This window comes from Coregonus clupeaformis, chromosome 16 (genome assembly GCF_020615455.1).
Source record: "Coregonus clupeaformis isolate EN_2021a chromosome 16, ASM2061545v1, whole genome shotgun sequence".
Lineage (NCBI taxonomy): Eukaryota > Metazoa > Chordata > Actinopteri > Salmoniformes > Salmonidae > Coregonus > Coregonus clupeaformis.
This window is the reverse complement of record NC_059207.1, coordinates 16,507,383-16,530,677: the sequence shown is the minus strand read 5'-3', so window position 1 is coordinate 16,530,677 and position 23,295 is coordinate 16,507,383. Positions and strand designations below refer to the sequence as shown.

Below are 23,295 nucleotides of genomic sequence, written 5' to 3'. Positions count from 1 at the left end.
AGGAGATGGGAGAGGGGAACTTACATGTCAAGTGTAAAAAATAGAACCAAGTTCTATTTTAGCGCCTGGCTACCCAGATGCTCGTTGACGCGCGAGAGCAGTTTGGATGAAATTATTGAATAACGTGAGCGAGCGTTGCAAAATAAATGTACACATACATGTTATTCAATCATTGCATCCACACTGCTCGTGCGCGTCTGCGTAGCCAGGTGCTAAAATAGAACTTGGTTCTATTTGTGATGCTTGACTCGCTGCAAGTCCCGCCTCTCCCATCTCCTCATTGGTTTTTAGGAGCATATACACACGTGGGTGATTGAAAGATGAACTGAGGCCCACACTCCAGACCAGTTAGTGGTGGTAATGCACTTTAAAAGTTGGTTGCCAAGCGCCATATAAAGTCCAAAGAAGAAGAAGAAGCCTGAAGGAGGAGAGATTACTAGAAACAAACTCAGTTTACCCTTTTATCTGTGGATGAATTGTTGGGGTAGTGGACCTTTTTGGACATGTTTCAAGTGTTTGCAGAAGGGAGAAAATGTTATAAAAGTGATGAAAATGTGACATGTTGCAATTGTGGTAGGAACCATGAAGCCACGTCTTTTGAATGCCCCACAAGGGTGAAAGAGAATGAGGTGGCGAAAGTCAGGGCTATCCAGAGCATATCATATGCAGCAGCTGTTAAAAAGGTTGATGGTTTGAATGGTGCACTTGAAGAGTCCATGGTGGTGGAAAGGCCTTCACTGCAGGCTGCAGGGGTTGCCTTTCACCAGCAGGATCCTGACATTTTAAAGGTTAAGAAGGTGGACTTCGTGGCCTTTATAGCTATGATGATAAATGGCACTGCCAAGGTGGCGAGAAGGTCCAGGAAGATAGAAATCCTTGTGGAAGCGGCGGAGCGGTTCCTGGGGCTGAAAGATTTCTCGGTGAAGGAGTTATATGGAATATTGTCACAAGCCGTACCACCCTCTCAGGCCCTAGAGCCTGAGAAGGGAGATATGGAGAATTGAAAGAAGGAAGAAGTGGGAGTTTTGTTTTGTTTTGTCAATGTACTATTTTTATTTGGGTGGATTAAGTTAGTTTCCCTATCACGTATGAATTTCTTTTTACCTTGTTTTGGTTCCAACCCGTCCAGTTGGTGGCGACAATACACCTTTTGGGGTTTTAGTCCGGCATAAAGCCCACAAAAGAAGAAGAAGAAGAAGAAGCATAGAGGACCTTGTGCATTTCAGGTAAAATAACAACCCAATGTTTATATCCCAGGACAAATGAGCTAGCAACAGCAAGCTAGCTAGCTAAATTGCCATAAATGTTTAATGCTTTTCGACCTGTACCAAAATTAATATAGTTGTTTCAGAGTTCATTTTGATATTTCAACCTGCGTGTCCTGATCGCGTCTGGTGTGGGTGGACAAAATCAACATGCGTGCGATGGCGCACACCTAGTCAGCATGTAACGCGAGCGGTGTGGTCAGCATGTTAGAAGAAACTAACATCCGTGTGCATGGCGTAGTGTTTGGCTGGAGCAAGGAGTCTGGGTAGCCAGGCAAATGTCTGACAGTAGTACCTAAGACAGGCAGAAACTGCTTCCCCAATAGAAATCCCCGAACACGCTTGTAGGTGATGTCATGTTGGCTAGCTAAGCTCATGTGCAGATACACACGTACAGTGGCTTGTGAAAGTATTCACCCCCCTTGGCATTTTTCCTATTTTGTTGCCTTTTTTGGGGGTTTGTATCATTTGATTTACACAACATGCCTACCACTTTGAAGATGCAAAAGACCTCCGTCCCAGTCTCAAATCTCTGGAAGACTGAAACAGGTTTCCCTCAAGAATGTCCCTGTATTTAGCGCCATCCATCATTCCTTCAATTCTGACCAGTGTTCTCGGGGTGATGAGAGGTGTTGGGTTTGCGCCAGACATAGCATTTTCCTTGATTGCCAAAAAGCTAAATTTTAGTCTCATCTGACCAGAGTACCTTCTTCCATATGTTTGGGGAGTCTCCCACATGGCTTTTGGCGAACACCAAACGTGTTTGCTTATTTTTTTCTTTAAGCAATGGCTTTTTTCTGGCCACTCTTCCGTAAAGCCCAGCTCTGTGGAGTGTACTGCTTAAAGTGGTCCTATGGACAGATACTCCAATCTCCGCTGTAGAACTTTGCAGCTCCTTCAGGGTTATCTTTGGTCTCTTTGTTGCCTCTCTGATTAATGCCCTCCTTGCCTGGTCCGTGAGTTTTGTTGTGTTGCCATATTCTTTCCATTTTTTAATAATGGATTTAATGGTGCTCCGTGGGATGTTCAAAGTTTCTAATATTTTTTTTATAACCCAACCCTGATCTGTACTTCTCCACAACTTTGTTCCTGACCTGTTTGGAGAGCTCCTTGGTCTTCATGGTGCCGTTTGCTTGGTGGTGCCCCTTGCTTAGTGGTGTTGCAGACTCTGGGGCCTTTCAGAACAGGTGTATATTTACTGAGATCATTTGACAGATCATGTGACGCTTAGATTGTACACAGGTGGACTTTATTTAACTAATTATGTGACTTCTGAAGGTAATTGGTTGCACCAGATCTTATTTAGGGGCTCCATAGCAAAGGGGGTGAATACATATGCACGCACCACCGTTATGTATTTGTTCTAATTTTTTGAAACAAGTTCTTTTTTTCATTTCACTTCACCAATTTGGACTATTTTGTGTATGTCCATTACATGAAATCCAAATGAAATCCATTTAAATTACAGGTTGTAATGCAACAAAATAGGAAAAACGCGAAGGGGGATGAATACTTTTGCAAGGCACTGTAATCGGGTCTAACAGTTGTCTCGCGCTGAACTGCGTATGTTGCAAAGTTGTTTTTGACGAAAATCAAAACGTGTCAGTTTGTCACTTTCACGAGGTTGGAGTAATAACATGTTCAACTACTTAAAAGTTTGGCTCGAATTTAGGTTGTGCCTTTAGATTTTGAGAAAATTAACAACTAAGGAAAAATGTTTCTGTTATCTCATTGACTTCTCTAACCCCAAACCCCGGCCTGGTCTGCTTGGTATGTTTTGCAAGTGTTCCCGGAAGTCTTGCGATGTTGCACCTCTGGGTTTAGAAACTCTGTGTTAGCACGGTTTACAGTATTTATTTAGTAGGCTATACATCAAATAATATAAGTAACTTAATGCAAGGGTCTCTTGTCTACAAATTGGGTAAGAATTGTGTAAGTTTGTGTAAACTTGCAAGGTTATTATAGGATAGAGTGAAAGGTATCTAGTCCCCATAGGCTCAATATGCTAGTCAATACTGAATAAATATATTTATGTTTTTTCACATTGTGAAAATTAATTTAGAAATGGAAATAATTGAATTTATAGCAAAGACATGTAGGGCCTATCTGGCAACAGTTAAATTACCATGATGCTGACCAAGAAGAGGCTTATGAGCTTTGTTGGTCACTTGACTTCACAAACAATGAGGTCTTTATGATCAATGAGGAAAATTGCCACACTAATGAAAATAGGTCAAATCCAATATTTCCATATTATATTCTACCTCTTGTTATTTTCTAGTTTTTGTACATGGTTTTCATATAGACCTGGCTCTAGCTTTTAAATCACACCTTGCCAAATGAGAGCAGTTAATTTTTTTTTATAGATCAAAATAATGGACAGTCAACCTCAGTGGATGGTACAATTTCTTCACTTGTTTCACATCAGTTTGAGGTAAATTTACTGCATAGGCCTACTGATAGCACAGAGTAAAGGAATGTTGATGTGTGCTGTCAAGACTTCATTAAACGCCCTAGTGATAATAATACAGGCTAGGCTACAATGGAATCACACATTAGAACTGCTGTGTGCCCTTGGGTGCTACCAGGCCATAAAAAGCCTAGGTTTTTTAATCCATAAGTAGGTTGCAGTTGCCTAACTTTCATTAATGGTGCCTTTTGAATGTTTTGGCTCAATGAACCAAAAATGGATAGCAATGAAGAGTCTGCAGAATTAAAGAAAGAGGTAGGCCTAACAGATTTTCTTGGTTTATTGATATAATGATAAAGGTAAAAATAGCCTGTTTGATGACGATATCCGCACAGAATGGATTATCTGTAACCGGTGTGTGAGAGAGGAATGCCTTTCAGACAGTCATTTTCAATGGTTGCTGTGTAAAGAGTGCAGAATTGACTGTAATTCAATGTTATGCTCAGACGATGGAACACTGGTTAGAACAACTGATCATTTGTATTATAATCAGTATATTTACTGCTCATCCAACCATATTCTCGAAAGGCACTCCGCTTAAGGATGAGTACGTTAGAGCAAACTTTGCACTTGTAAGATAAATCTATTTTGCTTGACAGCAAAACCTATAGATTAAACAAAGAACAGGACTCAAAATGGCTAAAAGAGATACGGAATATCAATCTTTGCTTGAAGGCAGCACAGAAACAAAACAGAAAATTAAGGTATGTATAATAATACAAAAACAATAAGAATGTGTTATTACTATATTAGTAATAATAATAATGACAACAGTAATAACACAGTAATGACAAATTATTATAATTACTACTATTATGATTACTATCATTACAATTGCTTGTAATGACAGTTTAAAAGTGAATTATAGTGTTACGAACCCCGTGGCGTTAAACGTCTAGGGTGGATGGACAAGAGACCCGTAACATAATTCATGCAAATTAGAATCGTGACATGGAAACAGTGAGAACAAAAACTACACGACAACCATAAACTACCGTCAAACATAAAATGTTTATTTTGAACACACGGTAAAGGTTTGGGGAAAAGGCTGAGCAGGACCCAAGAAATGAAACAATAGTGTAAAAAAAAACTAAACTGATCTTGCCTGCCTCAAGAACCGCTAAACTACTGCTAATCATACAAAAATTACAGTGGGTGGTCCGCTCAGGTCTAACTAGTGTTTTTAGACAGTTTTCTTCCTACGGGTAATGTTTGCCCAAGGACAACTTGCTTAAATCCCCCTTTTCCCAGAAACACACAACAAAGTTACCAAACAGAGTAACCAGCAAATGAGTGAGTACACAAAACACAGGACACCACAGTATCCATACTCACATACGGAAAATAGTTTCTCCCAACAAACACAACTGACTGGCTTTTAAAACAATGGGAGGTGTACGTGGGAAACCAGAAAGAGGTGGTGCAATACAGAGGAATGTCCACTGATTGGTCCACCTCAGCAATCAGCAGACAAACGGATGTCAATCGACCACCAATCAGGAACATAAAGGACACCTGTGATTAGGGCAGAAGGAGAGGAAAAACACAAAAAGACACAGGATACCTGTATCCATAACATATAGGTTACATGTTAGTCCATAATACATACATGTATTATAATACATATCACTGTTTTAAGTGTCCTTCACCTGCAAATAGGGCCTCAAATTCTTATAAAGTTATTTAAAGAAACCTATAGTCTACTTCATTGTCTACACTTGGCTATTGTAATTAATAACCTTAGCTAAAATATAGTTGATCTGTATTTGTGCCTCATTTGAACTTCTGAAAGCTATCTAATAGTTAAATATGATAATGATTAGGCTACTGTTATTGAAGGTATCCTTTTTCTGTTAAATAATGAATGTTAAAGAGTACTACTGCACAGAATCTGTACATATTATGGAACGCTAAATCACCAATTATGTGTGTTATTGGTTTCAGCGTCCTAACACATCCCTTCTACTGGCAATTTGTGCAGCTTGCATCGGAGGAACCTTTCAATATGGTTATAATATTTCGATCATCAATGCCCCCAACAAGGTAAGACATTATTGTCAATATTTGTCTACTTAAATTGACTATACGTAGATAGCTAAAGAGGAGAGGTTTAGTTGTTATTGAACTGATGAGATGATGATGAGGACATTGGATAATCATTTGCATCCTGCCCTCATTGAACCATGCCTGTGTGTTCAGAAAACAGTCACAGTCACATGCAGCCCTGGAGACTATGTTCCATTTTAATCTTAGGTCACACTACAAGGGAATCTTGACTAATCATTTAACACTAACAAGAATACTCTTTTGAGTTAAAAAAAATGTTAATTCTACCATGTAATTTCAGTAGCCTTGTGTGGTTGGTACATTTCTCACACACATTCAGAGGCACAGATGTAGGATTTTAATTTGATCTATATGTGCACAGCAAAAATAATCCTGCAGCAACAGGATTTGAACATTTAGTGCATAATGTTGCTTAATCGGTGGTTATGCTATTAGTTGCATGGCCAAAAGTAGGCTACATGAAAAGTGCAATACTATTAATATAACTGTTGGTTTTCAGTGAATTTATGTAAATCACGAAGCTCATCTGCATTCTTTCTCAGAAACAAAAGAGTGATGAAATTAAGATCTTACAACTGTAATAATACAAAAAATCATGCAAATTACTTTTACATTTCAGCTGTGAGCAATGCATTCTCTTTTCAAGGCAGCATTGAGTAAGGGGTGCTTTCTTTGTCCAGTTTGTGCAGAATTTCATCAACCAAACCTGGCTGGAGCGCTATGAAGAGGACATCTCAGAGCAATACCTCACTCTACTGTGGTCCAGCATCGTGTCCATTTTCACAATAGGAGGATTTATTGGAGCGACTATTGGTGGAACACTGGCTATTAGATTTGGGAGGTATAGAGAAGTGTTTTGTTAATAGTGGCTACTGGCTAGAATCCTCATTTGGGTATTTGTGTCAGTCTCCAATTTTACACATACAGTGAGGGAAAAAAGTATTTGATCCCCTGCTGATTTTGTACGTTTTCCCACTGACAAAGACATGATCAGTCTATAATTTTAATGGTAGGTTTATTTGAACAGTGAGAGACAGAATAACAACAACAAAAATCCAGAAAAACCCATGTCAAAAATGTTATAAATTGATTTGCATTTTAATGAGGGAAATAAGTATTTGACCCCTCTGCAAAACATGACTTAGTACTTGGTGGCAAAACCCTTGTTGGCAATCACAGAGGTCAGACGTTTCTTGTAGTTGGCCACCAGGTTTGCACACATCTCAGGAGGGATTTTGTCCCACCCCTCTTTGCAGATCTTCTCCAAGTCATTAAGGTTTCGAGCCTGACGTTTGGCAACTCGAACCTTCAGCTCCCTCCACAGATTTTCTATAGGATTAAGGTCTGGAGACTGGCTAGGCCACTCCAGGACCTTAATGGGCTTCTTCTTGAGCCACTCCTTTGTTGCCTTGGCCGTGTGTTTTGGGTCATTGTCATGCTGGAATACCCATCCATGACCCATTTTCAATGCCCTGGCTGAGGGAAGGAGGTTCTCACCCAAGATTTGACGGTACATGGCCCCGTCCATCATCCCTTTGATGCGGTGAAGATGTCCTGTCCCTTAGCAGAAAAACACCCCCAAAGCATAATGTTTCCACCTCCATGTTTGACGGTGGGGTGGTGTTCTTGGGGTCATAGGCAGCATTCCTCCTCCTCCAAACACGGCGAGTTGAGTTGATGCCAAAGAGCTCGATTTTGGTCTCATCTGACCACAACACTTTCATCCAGTTCTCCTCTGAATCATTCAGATGTTCATTGGCAAACTTCAGACGGCCCTGTATATGTGTTTTCTTGAGCAGGGGGACCTTGCGGCCGCTGCAGGATTTCAGTCCTTCACGGCGTAGTGTGTTACCAATTGTTTTCTTGGTGACTATGGTCCCAGCTGCCTTGAGATCATTGACAAGATCCTCCTGTGTAGTTCTGGGCTGATTCCTCACCGTTCTCATGATCATTGCAACTCCACGAGGTGAGATCTTGCATGGAGCCCAAGGCCGAGGGAGATTGACAGTTATTTTGTGTTTCTTCCATTTGCGAATAATCCCACCAACTGTTGTCACCTTCTCACCAAGCTGCTTGGCGATGGTCTTGTAGCCCATTCCAGCCTTATGTAGGTCTACAATCTTGTCCCTGACATCCTTGGAGAGCTCCTTGGTCTTGGCCATGGTGGAGAGTTTGGAATCTGATTGATTGATTGCTTCTGTGGACAGGTGTCTTTTATACAGGTAAACTGAGATTAGGAGCACTCCCTTTAAGAGTGTGCTCCTAATCTCAGCTTGTTACCTGTATAAAAGACACCTGGGAGCCAGAAATCTTTCTGATTGAGAGGGGGTCAAATACTTATTTCCCTCATTAAAATGCAAATCAATTCATAACATTTTTGAAATGCGTTTTTCTAGATTTTTTTGTTGATATTCTGTCTCTCACTGTTCAAATAAACCTACCATTAAAATTATAGACTGATCATTTCTTTGTCAGTGGGCAAACTTACAAAATCAGCAGGGGATCAAATACTTTTTTCCCTCATTGTAGGCTATTATTACTATTTTGGCAATATCCATTTGACTGTATGCATTTTTTCTCTCCAAACAAGGCACTTTCAATAAATGTTTTATTAATGGCAAATATTCTCTGTGTCACAGAAAAGGGACACTGATGATGAACAATGCATTTGCCTTACTGGCTGCTCTGTTGATGGGCCTGAGCTACCCCACTGGATTATTTGAACTGCTCATCATTGGACGATTTTTCACAGGAGTAAACGCGGGTAAATATGTCAGTCAGTTAGTCAAGTGAAGTGTTGACATCAGCAGTTTGCAGTCTTCATTCCTAAGATGAGTGTGTTGAAAAATATAGATGTATTGAAGGTTCTGTCTTGTCTGTAAGTCAATGTGCCATACTTTATTCTAACAATCTGCTGATTTGCAGGCATTGGCATATGCGTTCAGCCACTGTATCTGGGGGAAATCGCCCCAAGGGCACTTCGTGGTGCCATGGCGATGGGGACCTCTATTTTCATCACTGGGGGCATCCTTACTGGACAGGTGATTGGGCTTCAGTAAGTTAAGATCATCCTGGACTAAAGCCTACCTCACAGAGTACTTTGAAATGAAGACCTGTGCATAATGTATTGTGTGTGTGTTCCCACAATGATCCTGCAGTGAGCTCCTGGGTAAAGAAGAGTACTGGCCCATCCTTCTCTCCACCACCTGTATCCCAGCGTTCCTGCAGCTCCTCATACTGCCCTGGTTCCCAGAGAGCCCTCGCTACCTGCTGATCGACAGAGGGGATGACGTTGGATGTGGAACCGGTATGTTTCAATCACATGTAAAAAGCTCTCTCACATAGGAACCGACTCCTTTTCTTAAAACAACATTCATCGTGCTTTAAACTATTTTGACAGAAAAAAAGTTGTTTCGGTGACAAAGTTGGAACAAAGTGTGCAAACCTATATCGTAATCTACAATCATTGATCTAAAAAAGAGAACTGAGCTGTGTCACTCTCCGTCCCTGAACATTGATTTGACATGGTGCACATGGTGGAAACTTTGGAGGGGGTGATGATTCAGCCTTTATCTCAGATCAGAAGGGTCGGAACTCGGAAACATCAATTGTACAAATATTTCCCCTTGAGAGACATACCAGGTCAAGCACATGACTGCATTGCATACTATAACAGCAGGTTACACTGCTAGGCAATGTCTCTCTAGTCACACAATCCTTGATTCTCAAAGAAATATTACTGTGTATCCCACTGTGCATGTCTGGTTTGGTTGGCTGGGTGGGTGAAGGAGTGGATTCCTGTTTGTTTGAGTGTGAGGGATAACAAATTAACCGTGGAGAGGAGAGAGACCATGTGAGCTATCTTGTGTTCCCTGTGGACAGCGATGAAGCAACTCCACGGCACAGATAACTTTGACCGCGAGTGGGAGGACATGGAGAGGGAGAGGATCAGCGCCATGGGGATCAAACCCAAGAAGCCCTGGGAGCTGTTCATGGACCGCAGCCTCCGCTGGCAAGTCCTCACCATCATCCTGATCAACGGCGCCCAGCAGCTCAACGGCATCAACGCTGTACGTCAGCAGCAGACCTATTCACCACATGACCCTATGAGCCCTCAGGGCTGCAATGTTTCTCAGTATAAACTCAAGTCAGCTGAGAGGAGAAGATGTTGATTTAAATGTACAATATTCCATTCAATTAGAACCCTTTTGGGTTCCAGGTAGAACCCTTTTGGGTTTCATGTAGAACCCTTTCCACAGCGGGTTCTACATGGAACCCAAAAGGGTTCTACCTGGAACCAAAAAGGGATCTAAATGGAACTCAAAAGGGTTCTACCTAGTACCAAAATGGATTCTACAAAGGGTTATCCTATGGGGACGGCCAAAGAACCCTTTTAGGTTCTACATAGCACCTTTTTTTCTAAGAGTGTATGTATACCCTGTACTGTCTATATTCTATAACAACCTGCATGTCCTGCAGGTTATATGAACTTAACGTGAGAGTTCTGTGAATGGAATATTGTACATATTGTACACAGAGGGTTCTACCTGGAACCCAAAAGGGTTCTACATGGAACCAAAAAGGGTTCTAACTGGAACCGAAAAGGGTTCTCCTATGGGGACAGCCGAAGAACCCTTTTGGAAGCTTCTTTTTGTCAGAGTGTAGGGTATGGTATACACTATACACTATAGGGTATATTATGAAGCCCCTGTGTTTAATTTATTTTCTATTACTCTCTCTCTCTCTCTCTTTCAGATTTATTTCTATACAGATTATGTATTTGAGGCGGCTGGAATTCCAGAGGTTAACATACCCTACGTAACTGTGGGCACAGGAGCCTGCGAATGCCTCACTGCCCTTACCTGTGTAAGTGTCAACTATTGCTCATAGTACAGATACTGTATATCCAAATATTTAGAAGCATGCATGGAGTATATTGTAGAGCGTAAATGTAACCCCATGCCTTTTTTCCACGACTGATCATAGATTTCATCATGCTATGGTGGTATTCCCACAATACTGTTCTCATAGAACATATTTATTTTATGATTTACAGTTCCTTACAAAAGCATTCATACTCCTTGGATTTTTTCACATTTTATTGTGTTACAGAGTGGGATAAAAATTGATTTAATTGTTTTTTTTTGTCAACAATCTACACAAAATACTATTTTTATTGTATTTTTTAGACTAATAGAAATTAAATAACAAAAATATAGTCGTTGCATAACTATTCAGCTCCCTGAGTCAATACAAGTTAAAAACACCTTTGGCAGCGATTACAGCTGTGAGTCTTCTTGGGTAAGTCTCTAAGAGCTTTATACACCTGGATTGTGCAATATTAGCCCATTATTCTTTTCATAATTCTTCAAGCTCTATCAAGATGTTGGGGATCATTGCTAGAAAGCAATTTTCAAGTCTTGCCCTAGATTTTCAAGCAGATTTCAGTCAAAACGGTAACTTGGCCACTCAGGAACATTCACTCCAGTGTAGATTTGGCCTTTTGTTGTAGATTATTGTCCTGCTGAAAGGTGAATTCCTCTCCCAGTGTCTGGTGTAAAGCAGACTGAATCAGGTTTTCCTCAAGGATTTTGCCTGTGTTTAGCACCATCCCGTTTCTTTTTATCCGGACAAACTACCAAGTATTTGCCAATGTCAAGCATACCCATACCATGATGCAGCCACCACCATGCTTGAAAATAAGGAGGCAGTTACTCAGTGACGTGTTGTGTTGGATTTGCCCCAAACATAAGGCTTTGCATTTAGGCCAAAAAGTTTATTCCTTTGCCGTGCTTTTTTTTTGCAGTATTACTTTAGTGCGTTGTTGCATACAGGATGCATGTTTTGCAATATTTTTATGCTGTTTATTTGTATTCAACTTTTCACTCTGTCATTTAAGTCATTATTGTGGAGTCAGTACAATGTAGTTGATCAAGCCTCAGTTTTCTCCCATCACAGCCATTGAACTCTGTAACTGTTTTAAAATCACAAATGGCCTCAAGGTAACATCCCTGAGAAGTTTCATTCCTGTCCTGCAGCTCAGTTCAGAAGGACGACTGTATCTTTGATGTGTCTGGGTGGTTTAATACATAATCCACAGCATAATCATTAACTTGACCATGCTTAAAGAGATATTCAATGTCTGATTTGTTACTGTTCCCCATCTACCAATCACTTCCCTTCTCAATGAGGCTTTCCAAAAGCTCCATGGTCTTTGAAGTTAAATCTGTGCTTGAAATTCAATACTTGATTGAGGGACCTTACAGATATCGTATGTATGGGGGACAGAGGAAGGGTTAGTCATAAAAAAATAATGTCAACCCCTATTATTTCACACAGAGTGAGTTCATGTAACTTATGTGATTTATTAAGCCACATTTTACTGCCTGAACAAAGGGGCTGAATACTTATGCAGTGACTATATTTTAGTTATACAATTTTTATTAATCTTTGAAAAAGTATTTTTCTTCCACTTTGACATTACGGAGTATTTTGAGTTGATTGTTGACAAAAAATGGAAATTAATTCAATTTTAATTCCACTTTTAACACAATAAAATGTGAAGAAATCCAAGGGTTATGAATACTTTTGCAAGGCACTGAATGTAACTATTCATCCAGTGGATTAACATAAAGTTCTGGAGCAGGTTTTCATCAAGGATCTCTCTGTACTTTGCTCCGTTCATCTTTCCCTTGATCCTGACTAGTCTCCCAGTCCCTTCCACTGAAAAACATCCCCACAGCATGATGCTGCCACCACCATGCTTCACCGTAGGGATGGTATTGGCCAGATGATGAGCGGTGCCTGGTTTCCTCCAGACGTGACGCTTGGCATTCAGGCCAAAGAGTTCAATCTTGGTTTCATCAGACCAGATAATCTTATTTCTCATGGTCTGAGAGTCCTTTAGGTGCCTTTTGGCAAACTCCAAGCTGGCTGTCATGTTCCTTTTACTGAGGAGTGGCTTCCGTCTGGCCACTCTACCATAAAGGCCTGATTGGTGGACTGCTGCAGAGATGGTTGTCCTTCTGGAAGGTTCACCCATCTCCACAGAGGACCTCTGGAGCTCTGTCAGAGTGACCATTTGGTTCTTGGTCACCTCCCTGACCAAGGCCCTTCTCCCCCGATTGCTCAGTTTGGCCGGGCGTCCAGCTCTAGGAAGAGTCTTGGTGGTTCCAAACTTTTTCCATTTAAGAATGATGGAGGCCACTGTGTTCTTGGGGACCTTCAATGCTGCAGACATTTTTTGGTACCCTTCCCCAGATCTGTGCCTCGACACAATCCTGTCTCGGAGCTCTACGGACAATTCCTTCGACCTCATGGCTTGGTTTTTGCTCTGACATGCACTGTCAACTGTGGGACCTTATATAGACAGATGTGTGCCTTTCCAAATCATGTCCAATCAATTGAATTTACCACAGGTGGACTCCAATCAAGTTGTAGAAAAACCACAAGGATGATCAATGGAAACAGGATGCAAAAATGTTATTTAATCCATTTTAGAATAAGGCTATAACGTAACAAAATGTGGAAAAAGTGAAGGGGTCTGAATACTTTCCGAATGCACTGTATTTAATGAAGATACCAGTGGTGTGATACTAGGTATGATTGGAAACGTGTTAATTAGGTTTTTCAACTAAGAAGATCGTATATTTCTCCACGGCTTGTCTGCTGTTATGTCATGTGAGATGCTGTGTCTTTCAGGGCATGCTGATCGAATCTCTGGGACGAAAAGTGCTTATCATCGGAGGGTACACCCTTATGGCTTTCTGGTGTATTTGCTTCACTCTGACACTCACCTTCCAAGTAAAGCATCTTTGATCTAACAATTCCATTTTGTGTGAATGTTTTAATCAGAATAAGATACATGTATTGCACTTATGCATTTTTAAATGTGACTTGCTAGTTTCTATAACGTCAGCAATAGTATGTTTCTATACCCTTATGTGCTACCATAAGAAAAATTATATAAAATAAATCACGTTGGTGTTGCCAACCCTGAATGTTGCTTGGGTGGCCACTTTGGAAACACTAGTTTGTTTATGATTTAATTGTTGTGTTCTTTCTTTGAACACAGGGAGCAGGCCCATGGATACCTTATCTTAGTATGGGATGCGTCTTTGCTTTCATACTGAGCTTTGGCTTGGGACCAGGTAACCGACAGAACTTACGTAGAACTCATTTATGCCAGTATTGTGTGATCTCGCAGCAATATTATTTCTTATCTGATTATAAATCAATTTAAAACTAACACTTTACCTCAGGGTTAAGGTCAATTCCAGTTAAATCAGGAAGTACACTGAAATTCCAATTATTTTCAATGCTTTTCAATTAGGAACATTTTGAATTGAAATTTGGTTTACTTTCTGAATTGACTGGAATTTAAATGGAATTGACCCCAACCCTTCTATACCTTCACTTTGTCCTTTGCAGGTGGTGTGACAAACATCTTGATCACAGAGTTATTCACACAAACCACACGGCCTGCTGCGTACATGATCGGAGGGTCCGTGAACTGGCTCAGCTTCTTCTTCATTGGCATGGCGTTTCCATTTATTGTGGTGGGTTCCAACTGTTTCGTGATACTTAACCTTTAAAATAAGGTGGTTATTGTTAGGTTCTACGTATTGATCAATGGCGGTCAGTGCCATTTATGATGAGGGAGCACAATTAATTTTTTCATGAGCATGGCCTTATTTCTATTACAGCATGTTGGATGACTGTCATTCATATTCCATTCACCCAGTTCAATGTAACATCGATAGGTTTAGGCTATTATATGATACTAGAATGTTCCCTATACCCATCATGAGGTAGCTACAACCTAGTCTATGAATTAAAGTTTACAACGTAGGTGCACACAGGTCGAGAGAAATATTTAGATGACAGACAGTGACACATGGACAGACAGTGACACATTCAATACCGCCTTGCACACTCTTGCCTGCATCTAGCTTATCTAGGGTGTAATCATTAGTCCAACAGTTGCAACTGAGAGTTTCTATTAGACAAATTCAGGTATTTTTATCCCAGTTTCGTTTGCTTCCATTTAAGAAACGTTTTTCAACAGAATTGGGGGAATGAATACACCCCTGATCACGCATAAACAGAGTTAATTTTCATAGCAGCCACGTCTTCATTCTAGCCTCTATGCACTCTCCTCCTCTCACTTTTTCCCTTCATTTGTGGACTTCAATGAACAACACATCAGCTGTATGTGACCAGGCGAAAAAACCTTTCCAAGCCAAACCATGTCATAACCGCTACACACAGCCTACATCGTTGTCCCCATATTAGCTAAAGTAATGTCCTAGTCAACATAGCTAATAGAACTAATGCGTTAGTAAACCCGCTACAATCATGCAGTAACGTTACAGTATATAGTCAGTAAGCAGTTGGACCGGCGGGCCCCAGTGGCAATAAATTAATAAAAACAAAAGCTTACCTTGACTTGGAAGAGTTCCAGTGTTGTGTTGGATAGTCATAGCCAGCTAGCTAACATAGCTTCCCTCTGTTTGAGCCGGGTATTTGAGTAACTAAACTAGCCAGCTGCATTTGCTAGCTAAGTAAGTGAAACTGAAAAAAACGACAATCTCTCTCTCTCTTGCTTCTCCTTTTTTGAAGAAATGAATTTGTTGAAAACTGTTCAACTATTGTCTTTCTCTTTGAGTCAACTACTCACCACATTTGATGCACTGCAGTGCTAGCTAGCTGTAGCATATGCTTTCAGTACTAGATTAATTCTCTGATCCTTTGATTGGGTGGACAACATGTCAGTTCATGCTGCAAGAGCTCTGATAGGTTAGAGGACGTCCTCCGGAAGTTTACATAATTACTGTGTAAGTCTATGGAAGGGGGTGAGAACCAAGAGCCTCCTAGGTTTTGTATTGAAGTCAATGTACCAAGAGGAGGACGGAAGCTAGCTGTCCTCCGGCTACACAATGGCGCTACCCTACAGAGTGCTGTTGAGGCTACTGTAGACCTTCATTGCAAAACAGTGTGTTTTAATCAATTATTTGGAGACGTGAATATATTTAGTATAGTTTTATCTAAACAGGATAACTTTTTCAATGTTTTACTATTTTTATTGTTATGAAATTCACTGAGGAGGATAGTCCTCCCCTTCCTCCTCTGAAGAGCCTCCACTGGTATTGATATCAGAGTAGTTTGATATCAGTACCGTCGACTGATATGGAATTAGGATATGGTTGTTTTGAGAGCTGGTTCTAGATGGATTTGGTCTGCTCTTCTACCCCCACAGACTAAGTTGCAGCAGTACTGTTTCCTGGTGTTCTTGGTCGTTTGTGTCTTGGTGGCTGTATACATATTCCTGGTAGTCCCCGAGACGAAGAACAAAACCTTCCTGGAGATCCAAACAGAGTTCCAGTCTGGAGAAAAGAGGAAGGCTTCCAAAGCTGACTACGGCCCAAGGACAACATTGTTGTCAACCCCTCTGTGAAACACAGCTCCAGTGTTTGCTGCAAGGACTTGTCAAATCTGTCCACACTACTTCTTATTCAACAACTGGTAGTGTTATGAATATCTCACTGTCATATTGATTTTTAAAAAGTTCCAGAATGTTTGTTCTTTGTCAGGGATCATGATTTTGAAGAGTAGGCATTATGATAACTGGGATAATATGATAATTGGTGCTGTTAATGTTAAGTCCAGATCGGCAACATATTGGATCAGTTTTTACAATTATATAGGTTATAAACACTAATGATTTAAGGCTCAGTAGTTTAACATACTGGTCATATGGTATTAGCTACTCAGGATTACATTATAAGAATTTTACTGGAAAATGTGTTGACATTAGATTTTTATCTGTATCTGCCAACATTTGTCAATTAACCTTTTGAATGAATAAAATACCTTTTGAGATGACTATCCTCCAAGTGCGTATTTCCAATAAAATCTGTCCACAACATGTCAGTCTCCTAAATGAACACATGGAGAGAGGCTTACAAGTTTGCAGCCCACTTTATATGTGAGGCAGTCTATGATTTCTCTGATTCGTTTCGTGGATTTACTGGACCATACCATACTCACACCCAAATAATCTCCAAACAAACCAGCACTCAGTTCAACGTTTTTGTGCTTACACACTTACAGCATCATATTGCAGTGTAGTCATAATGTGTTGTTACTTTACTTACTTTTTAGTTACTCAACATTTCATTTGAGGTTGGACAACCGAGATTAAAATCAACAGTATCACAGCCATATGGCCAGGCCAGGGCACGTGATAAGGAGGCTGTCTAGAAACTGAACAAAGGAATCATTCATGTTTTTTTTAAATGCCATTGCAGCATTATAATACAATACAATTGGTAATATTGAAATATAATAAACCAATTTGAAATGACAAAGTGAAAACATGTTTTTAGAAATGTTTGCAAATATCTCCTTTACATAAGTATTCACACCCCTGAGTCAATACTTTGTAGAAGCACCTTTCGCAGCGATTACAGCTGTGAGTCTTTCAGGGTAAGTCTCTAAGAGCTTTCCACACCTGGATTGTGCAACATTTGCCCATTATTCTTTAAAATATTCATCCAAATCTGTCAAATTGTTTGTTGATCATTGCTAGACAACCATTTTCAGGTTTTGCCATAGATTTTCAAGTAGATTTAAGTCAAAACTGTAAATAGGCCACTCAGGATGTCAGGCTCGTTGAGTACAGGATTGGACCAAGGTGCAGCGTGGAATGCATACATGTTTATTCACTGAGTTAACACACGACAAAACAACAAAAGCAACGTAACGTGAAGCTCACAATGGCTACACACAAACAAGCCAAACAAGAGTCAAGATCCCATAACATACAGTGGGGGAAAAAAGTATTTAGCCAGCCACCAATTGTGCAAGTTCTCCCACTTAAAAAGATGAGAGAGGCCTGTAAATTTCATCATAGGTACACGTCAACTATGACAGACAAATTGACAAAAAAAATCCAGAAAATCACATTGTAGGATTTTTCATGAATTTATTTGCAAATTATGGTGGAAAATAAGTATTTGGTCACCTACAAACAAGCAAGATTTCTGGCTCTCTGTAACGTCTTCTTTATGAGGCTCCTCTGTCCTCCACTCGTTACCTGTATTAATGGCACCTGTTTGAACTTGTTATCAGTATAAAAGACACCTGTCCACAACCTCAAACAGTCACACTCCAAACTCCACTATGGCCAAGACCAAAGAGCTGTCAAAGGACACCAGAAACAAAATTGTAGACCTGCACCAGGCTGGGAAGACTGAATCTGCAATAGGTAAGCAGCTTGGTTTGAAGAAATCAACTGTGGGAGCAATTATTAGGAAATGGAAGACATACAAGACCACTGATAATCTCCCTCGATCTGGGGCTCCACGCAAGATCTCACCACGTGGGGTCAAAATGATCACAAGAACGGTGAGCAAAAATCCCAGAACACACGGGGGGACCTAGTGAATGACCTGCAGAGAGCTGGGACCAAAGTAACAAAGCCTACCATCAGTAACACACTACGCCGCCAGGCACTCAAATCCTGCAGTGCCAGACGTGTCCCCCTGCTTAAGCCAGTACATGTCCAGGCCCGTCTGAAGTTTGCTAGAGTGCATTTGGATGATCCAGAAGAGGATTGGGAGAATGTCATATGGTCAGATGAAACCAAAATATAACTTTTTGGTAAAAACTCAACTCGTCGTGTTTGGAGGACAAAGAATGCTGAGTTGCATCCAAAGAACACCATACCTACTGTGAAGCATGGGGGTGGAAACATCATGCTTTGGGGGTGTTTTTCTGCAAAGGGACCAGGACGACTGATCCGTGTAAAGGAAAGAATGAATGGGGCCATGTATCGTGAAATTTTGAGTGAAAACCTCCTTCCATCAGCAAGGGCATTGAAGATGAAACGTGGCTGGGTCTTTCAGCATGACAATGATCCCAAACACACCGCCCAGGCAACGAAGGAGTGGCTTCGTAAGAAGCATTTCAAGGTCCTGGAGTGGCCTAGCCAGTCTCCAGATCTCAACCCCATAGAAAATCTTTGGAGGGAGTTGAAAGTCCGTGTTGCCCAGCGACAGCCCCAAAACATCACTGCTCTAGAGGAGATCTGCATGGAGGAATGGGCCAAAATACCAGCAACAGTGTGTGAAAATCTTGTGAAGACTTACAGAAAACGTTTGACCTGTGTCATTGCCAACAAAGGGTATATAACAAAGTATTGAGAAACTTTTGTTATTGACCAAATACTTATTTTCCACCATAATTTGCAAATAAATTCATAAAAAATCCTACAATGTGATTTTCTGGAGAAAAAAAATCTCATTTTGTCTGTCATAGTTGACGTGTACCTATGATGAAAATTACAGGCCTCTCTCATCTTTTTAAGTGGGAGAACTTGCACAATTGGTGGGTGACTAAATACTTTTTTCCCCCACTGTAGGTAGGCAAAATGGCTACCTAAGTATGATCCCCAATCAGAGACAACAATCGACAGCTGCCTCTGATTGGGAACCACACCCGGCCAACATAGAAATCCACAACATAGATATACACATACATAGATATTCACACCCTGACCAACCCAACTAGCGAACTCTATGTCAGGGCGTGACAGTACCCCCCAAAGGTGCGGACTCCGGCCGCAAAACCTAACTTAACAGGGGAGGGTCCGGGTGGGCATCCAGCCTCCGTGGCGGCTCCGGCTCCGGGCGTGACGTCCTCTCCCTTTCTGCCTCCCCGTTGCACCCCTGGTCCGGTCTGGACCTCGGCGTGATGCTTCCCCTCTCAGTCCTCCCACGATGCACCAAGCCCTGTCTGGACCCTGGTGTGGGAGGCCCCGACCCTGGAGAGGGGCTGACGTCTGGGCCTAGACCAGCAATCCCCCGTGATGCACCAAGCCCTGTCTGGACCCTGGTGTGGGAGGCCCCGACCCTGGAGAGGAGTTGACATCTGGTTCTGGAGTGGAGCTGCCGACCGGGGCTGAACTGGACCCCGGTGGATCGGACTGCTCTGGCTCTGGACTGGAGCAGCCAACCGGGGAAGGACTAGGCACCGGTAGAGCAGACTCCTCTGGCACTGGAGTGGAGCCGCTGACCGGAGCTGAACTGGACCCCAGTGGAGCGGACTGCTCTGGCTCTGGACTGAAGTAGCTGACCAGAGCTGGACTAGGCACCGGTGGAGCGGACTGCTCTAACACTGGAGTGGAGCAGCTGACCGGAGCTGGACTGGGCACCGGTGGAGCGGACTGCTCTGGCATTGGAGTGGAGCAGCTGACCGGAGCTGGACTGGACACCGGTGGAGCGGACTGCTCTGGCCCCAGCCGTACCGGGCTGGGGACACGCACCACTGGTCTGGTGTGAGGAACAGGCATGGGCCGCACCGGGCTGGGAACACGCACCACTGGTCTGGTGCGAGGAGCAGGCACGGGCCGTGCCGGACTGGAGACATGCACCACTGGTTTGGTGTGAGGAGCAGGCACGGGCTGTGTCGGACTGGGAACACGCACCACTGGTTTGGTGCGAGGAGCACGCACGGGCCGTGCCAGACTGGAGATACGCACCACTGATTTGGTGCGAGGAGCAGGCACGGGGCGTACCGGGCTGGCGACACGCACCACTGGTTTGGTGCGAGGAGCAGGTACGGGCCGTACCGGGCTGGATACACGCACCACTAGTTTGGTGCGGGGAGCAGATTCGGGGCGTACCAGGCTGGCGACCCGCACCACTGGTTTGGTGCGGGGAGCAGGTACGGGCCGTACCGGACTGGATACACGCACCACTGGTAACCCAGTGCGTAGAACCGGAGAAGGATATACTGGACCGTGGAGGCGCACTGGAGGTCTGGAGTGTAAAGATGGCACAACCCGTCCCGGCTGGATGCCCACTTTCGCACGGCACGTGCGGGGCGCTAGCACAGGACGCACTGGGCTGTGAAGGCGCACTGGCGACACAGTGCGTATTTCCGCATAACTTGGTTCCTCAATGAACACACACTCCTTACAGCGAGTACGGGGAGTTGGCTCTGCTAAACCTGGCTCCGCCAGCCTCTGCTCTAAGGCCCGAGCTCTCTGCTGCTGGAGGGTTAACTCCTCTCTCAGCTCCTCCTGTTGCCTGGCCAGCTCCTCTCTCCGTGCATCCACTAATTCCTTCTCCCTTTGGGCCTCCTGCAGCGCCTCCTTCTGAAGTGAGAGCTCCTGCTCCCTCTTCTCTAACAGCCCCCGTAATGTGGTGGCCTCCTCTCTCATACTGCTGATCCGCAGGTCTTGGAGGACCTCTACAATAGCGGCCTCCTCCTCCACATTCAGCCCTTTCCCTGCTGCTTCGTCGACCACCCCGTGTGCCCCCCATTTTTTTTTTTTTATTGGGGTTGCCTCTCGGGTCTCCTTCGTCGTTTCGCATTTTGGAGTCGCCGTCGATCCGGACTCCAGCCCTCCTCCATTACCTCACCGTAACGGACGGCTTCCTCCTCGGTAATTTTCCCCCAACCGAGGAGGACATCTACCAATGTTGCTTCCCGCTGTGTCCAGGGTGTTTGCTCCTCCTGGGCACGCTGCTTGGTCCGTTGGTGGTGGGATCTTCTGTCACGCTCGTTGAGTACAGGATTGGACCAAGGTGCAGCGTGGAATGCATACATGTTTATTCACTGAGTTAACACACGACAAAACAACAAAAGCAACATAACGTGAAGCTCACAATGGCTACACACAAACAAGCCAAACAAGAGTCAAGATCCCACAACATAGGTAGGCAAAATGGCTACCTAAGTATGATCCCCAATCAGAGACAACGATCGACAGCTGCCTCTGATTGGGAACCATACCCGGCCAACATAGAAATCCACAACATAGATATACACATACATAGATATTCACACCCTGACCAACCCAACTAGTGAACTCTATGTCAGGGCGTGACACAGGAACATTCACTGTCTTCTTGGTAAGCAACAGAACGGTGGACTGAAGGCGGAGCGCTCAGACTTGCGCACTCAGTCCGGCTTTAACTTACTCTTGAAAGTTGTAATAATAGAATGCACAAGGTACAATTGCCAAATTGGTTAGTGCATCATCAGTTTTCCTCGTCATGTCAGTCATTGCATACCTTAGAGAGCTATTCATAACTTGTCAGATGTGTCCATATCATCTAGCCCATGTCAGCTAATGTTTTTTAGCTAGGTTATTTAGCCCATTGATTTTGTTGTAATGTTTGAGTCACTGAAATATCACATGAATACACATTAGACATGGCAAAATGTATAGAATTAGCTTTAAATCTGCAAAGTTTTCTCTGCAACCCATGACAAAATGTGTAGAATTGCTGGAAATAAGCTTTAAACCTGCAAAATATTCTGCAAAACTGTTTGAACAGTTTTGCAGAATAGAAATAGACATGGCGCACGCACAAGAAATAGACATGGCGCACGCACAAGGGGAGCGCGGGATGTTTACCAATGCTGGAAGGGGGGCCTGAGTGAAAAAGTTTGGGAACCCCTGTTTTAGGTTACTGTCCTGCTGAAAGGTGAATTCATCTCCCAGTGTCTGGTGGAAAGCAGACTGAACCAAATTTTCCTCTAGGATTTTTCCTGTGCTTAGCTCTATTCCGTTAATTTGTTATCCTAAAAAACTCCCCAGTCCTTAACGATTACAAGCATACCCATAACATGATACAGCCACCAATATGATTGAAATGATGTAAAGTGTTGTATTGGATTTGCCCCAAATATAACACTTTCTATTCAGGAAAAAAAGTTAATTGCTTTTCCACATTTTTTGCAGTATTACTTCAGTGCCTTACTGCAAACAGGATGCATGTTTTGGAATATTTATATTCTGTACAGGCTTCCTTTTTTTCACTCTGTCAATTAGGTTAGTATTGTGGAGCAACTACAATGCTGTTGATCCATCCTCAGTTTTCTCCTATCACAGCCATTAAACACTGTAACTGTTTTAAAGTCACCATTGGCCTCATGGTGAAATCCCTGAGCGGTTTCCTTCCTCTCCGGCAACTGAGTTCAGAAGGAGGACTGCATCTTTGATGTGTCAGGGTAGTTTATTACACCATCCACAGCATAATTATTAACTTGACCATGCTTAAAGATATATTCAGTGTCTGATTCTTTATGAGGCTTGGTCTGGTCTTTGTTCCCTGGTCTTTGTAGTTCAAATCAAATCAAATGTTATTTGTCACATACACGTGTTTAGCAGATGTTATAGCGGGTGTAGCGAAATGCTTGTGCTTCTAGTTCCGACAGTGCAGTAATATCTAACAAGTAATATCTAACAATTTCACAACAATATACCTAATACATTGGGGCAATAAGCAAATTGAAGTGGGTCTAGGGTGACAGGTAAGGTAGAGGTGATATGATCCTTGACTAGTCTCTCAAAGCACTTCATGATGACAGAGGTGAGTGCTACAGGGCGGTAGTCATTTAGTTCAGTTACCTTTGCTTTCTTGGGTACAGGAACAATGGTGGCCATCTTGAAGCATGTGGGAACAGCAGACTGGGAAA

At 42.5% G+C, this 23,295-nt stretch overlaps 1 protein-coding gene across 2 annotated transcripts; it reads left to right on the top strand.

Annotated features, from left to right (window-relative positions):
• The first annotated feature begins 3,901 nt into the window (after positions 1–3,901).
• On the top strand, positions 3,902–16,729 carry LOC121584064 (solute carrier family 2, facilitated glucose transporter member 11-like). 2 transcript variants are annotated; one of them, XM_041899894.2, is made up of 12 exons: positions 3,902–3,990; positions 5,680–5,778; positions 6,483–6,643; positions 8,442–8,566; positions 8,728–8,857; positions 8,961–9,109; positions 9,685–9,872; positions 10,558–10,668; positions 13,504–13,605; positions 13,877–13,952; positions 14,233–14,360; positions 16,061–16,729. In XM_041899894.2, the coding sequence occupies exons 1-12, from the start codon at positions 3,928–3,930 to the stop codon at positions 16,256–16,258; spliced, it is 1,530 nt and encodes a 509-aa protein (XP_041755828.2). In that variant the 5' UTR covers positions 3,902–3,927; the 3' UTR covers positions 16,259–16,729. The 2 variants fall into 2 exon arrangements, with proteins under 2 accessions (XP_041755828.2, XP_041755827.2); XM_041899893.2 differs by lacking the exon at positions 3,902–3,990 and adding an exon at positions 4,142–4,439.
• The last annotated feature ends 6,566 nt before the right edge of the window (positions 16,730–23,295 follow it).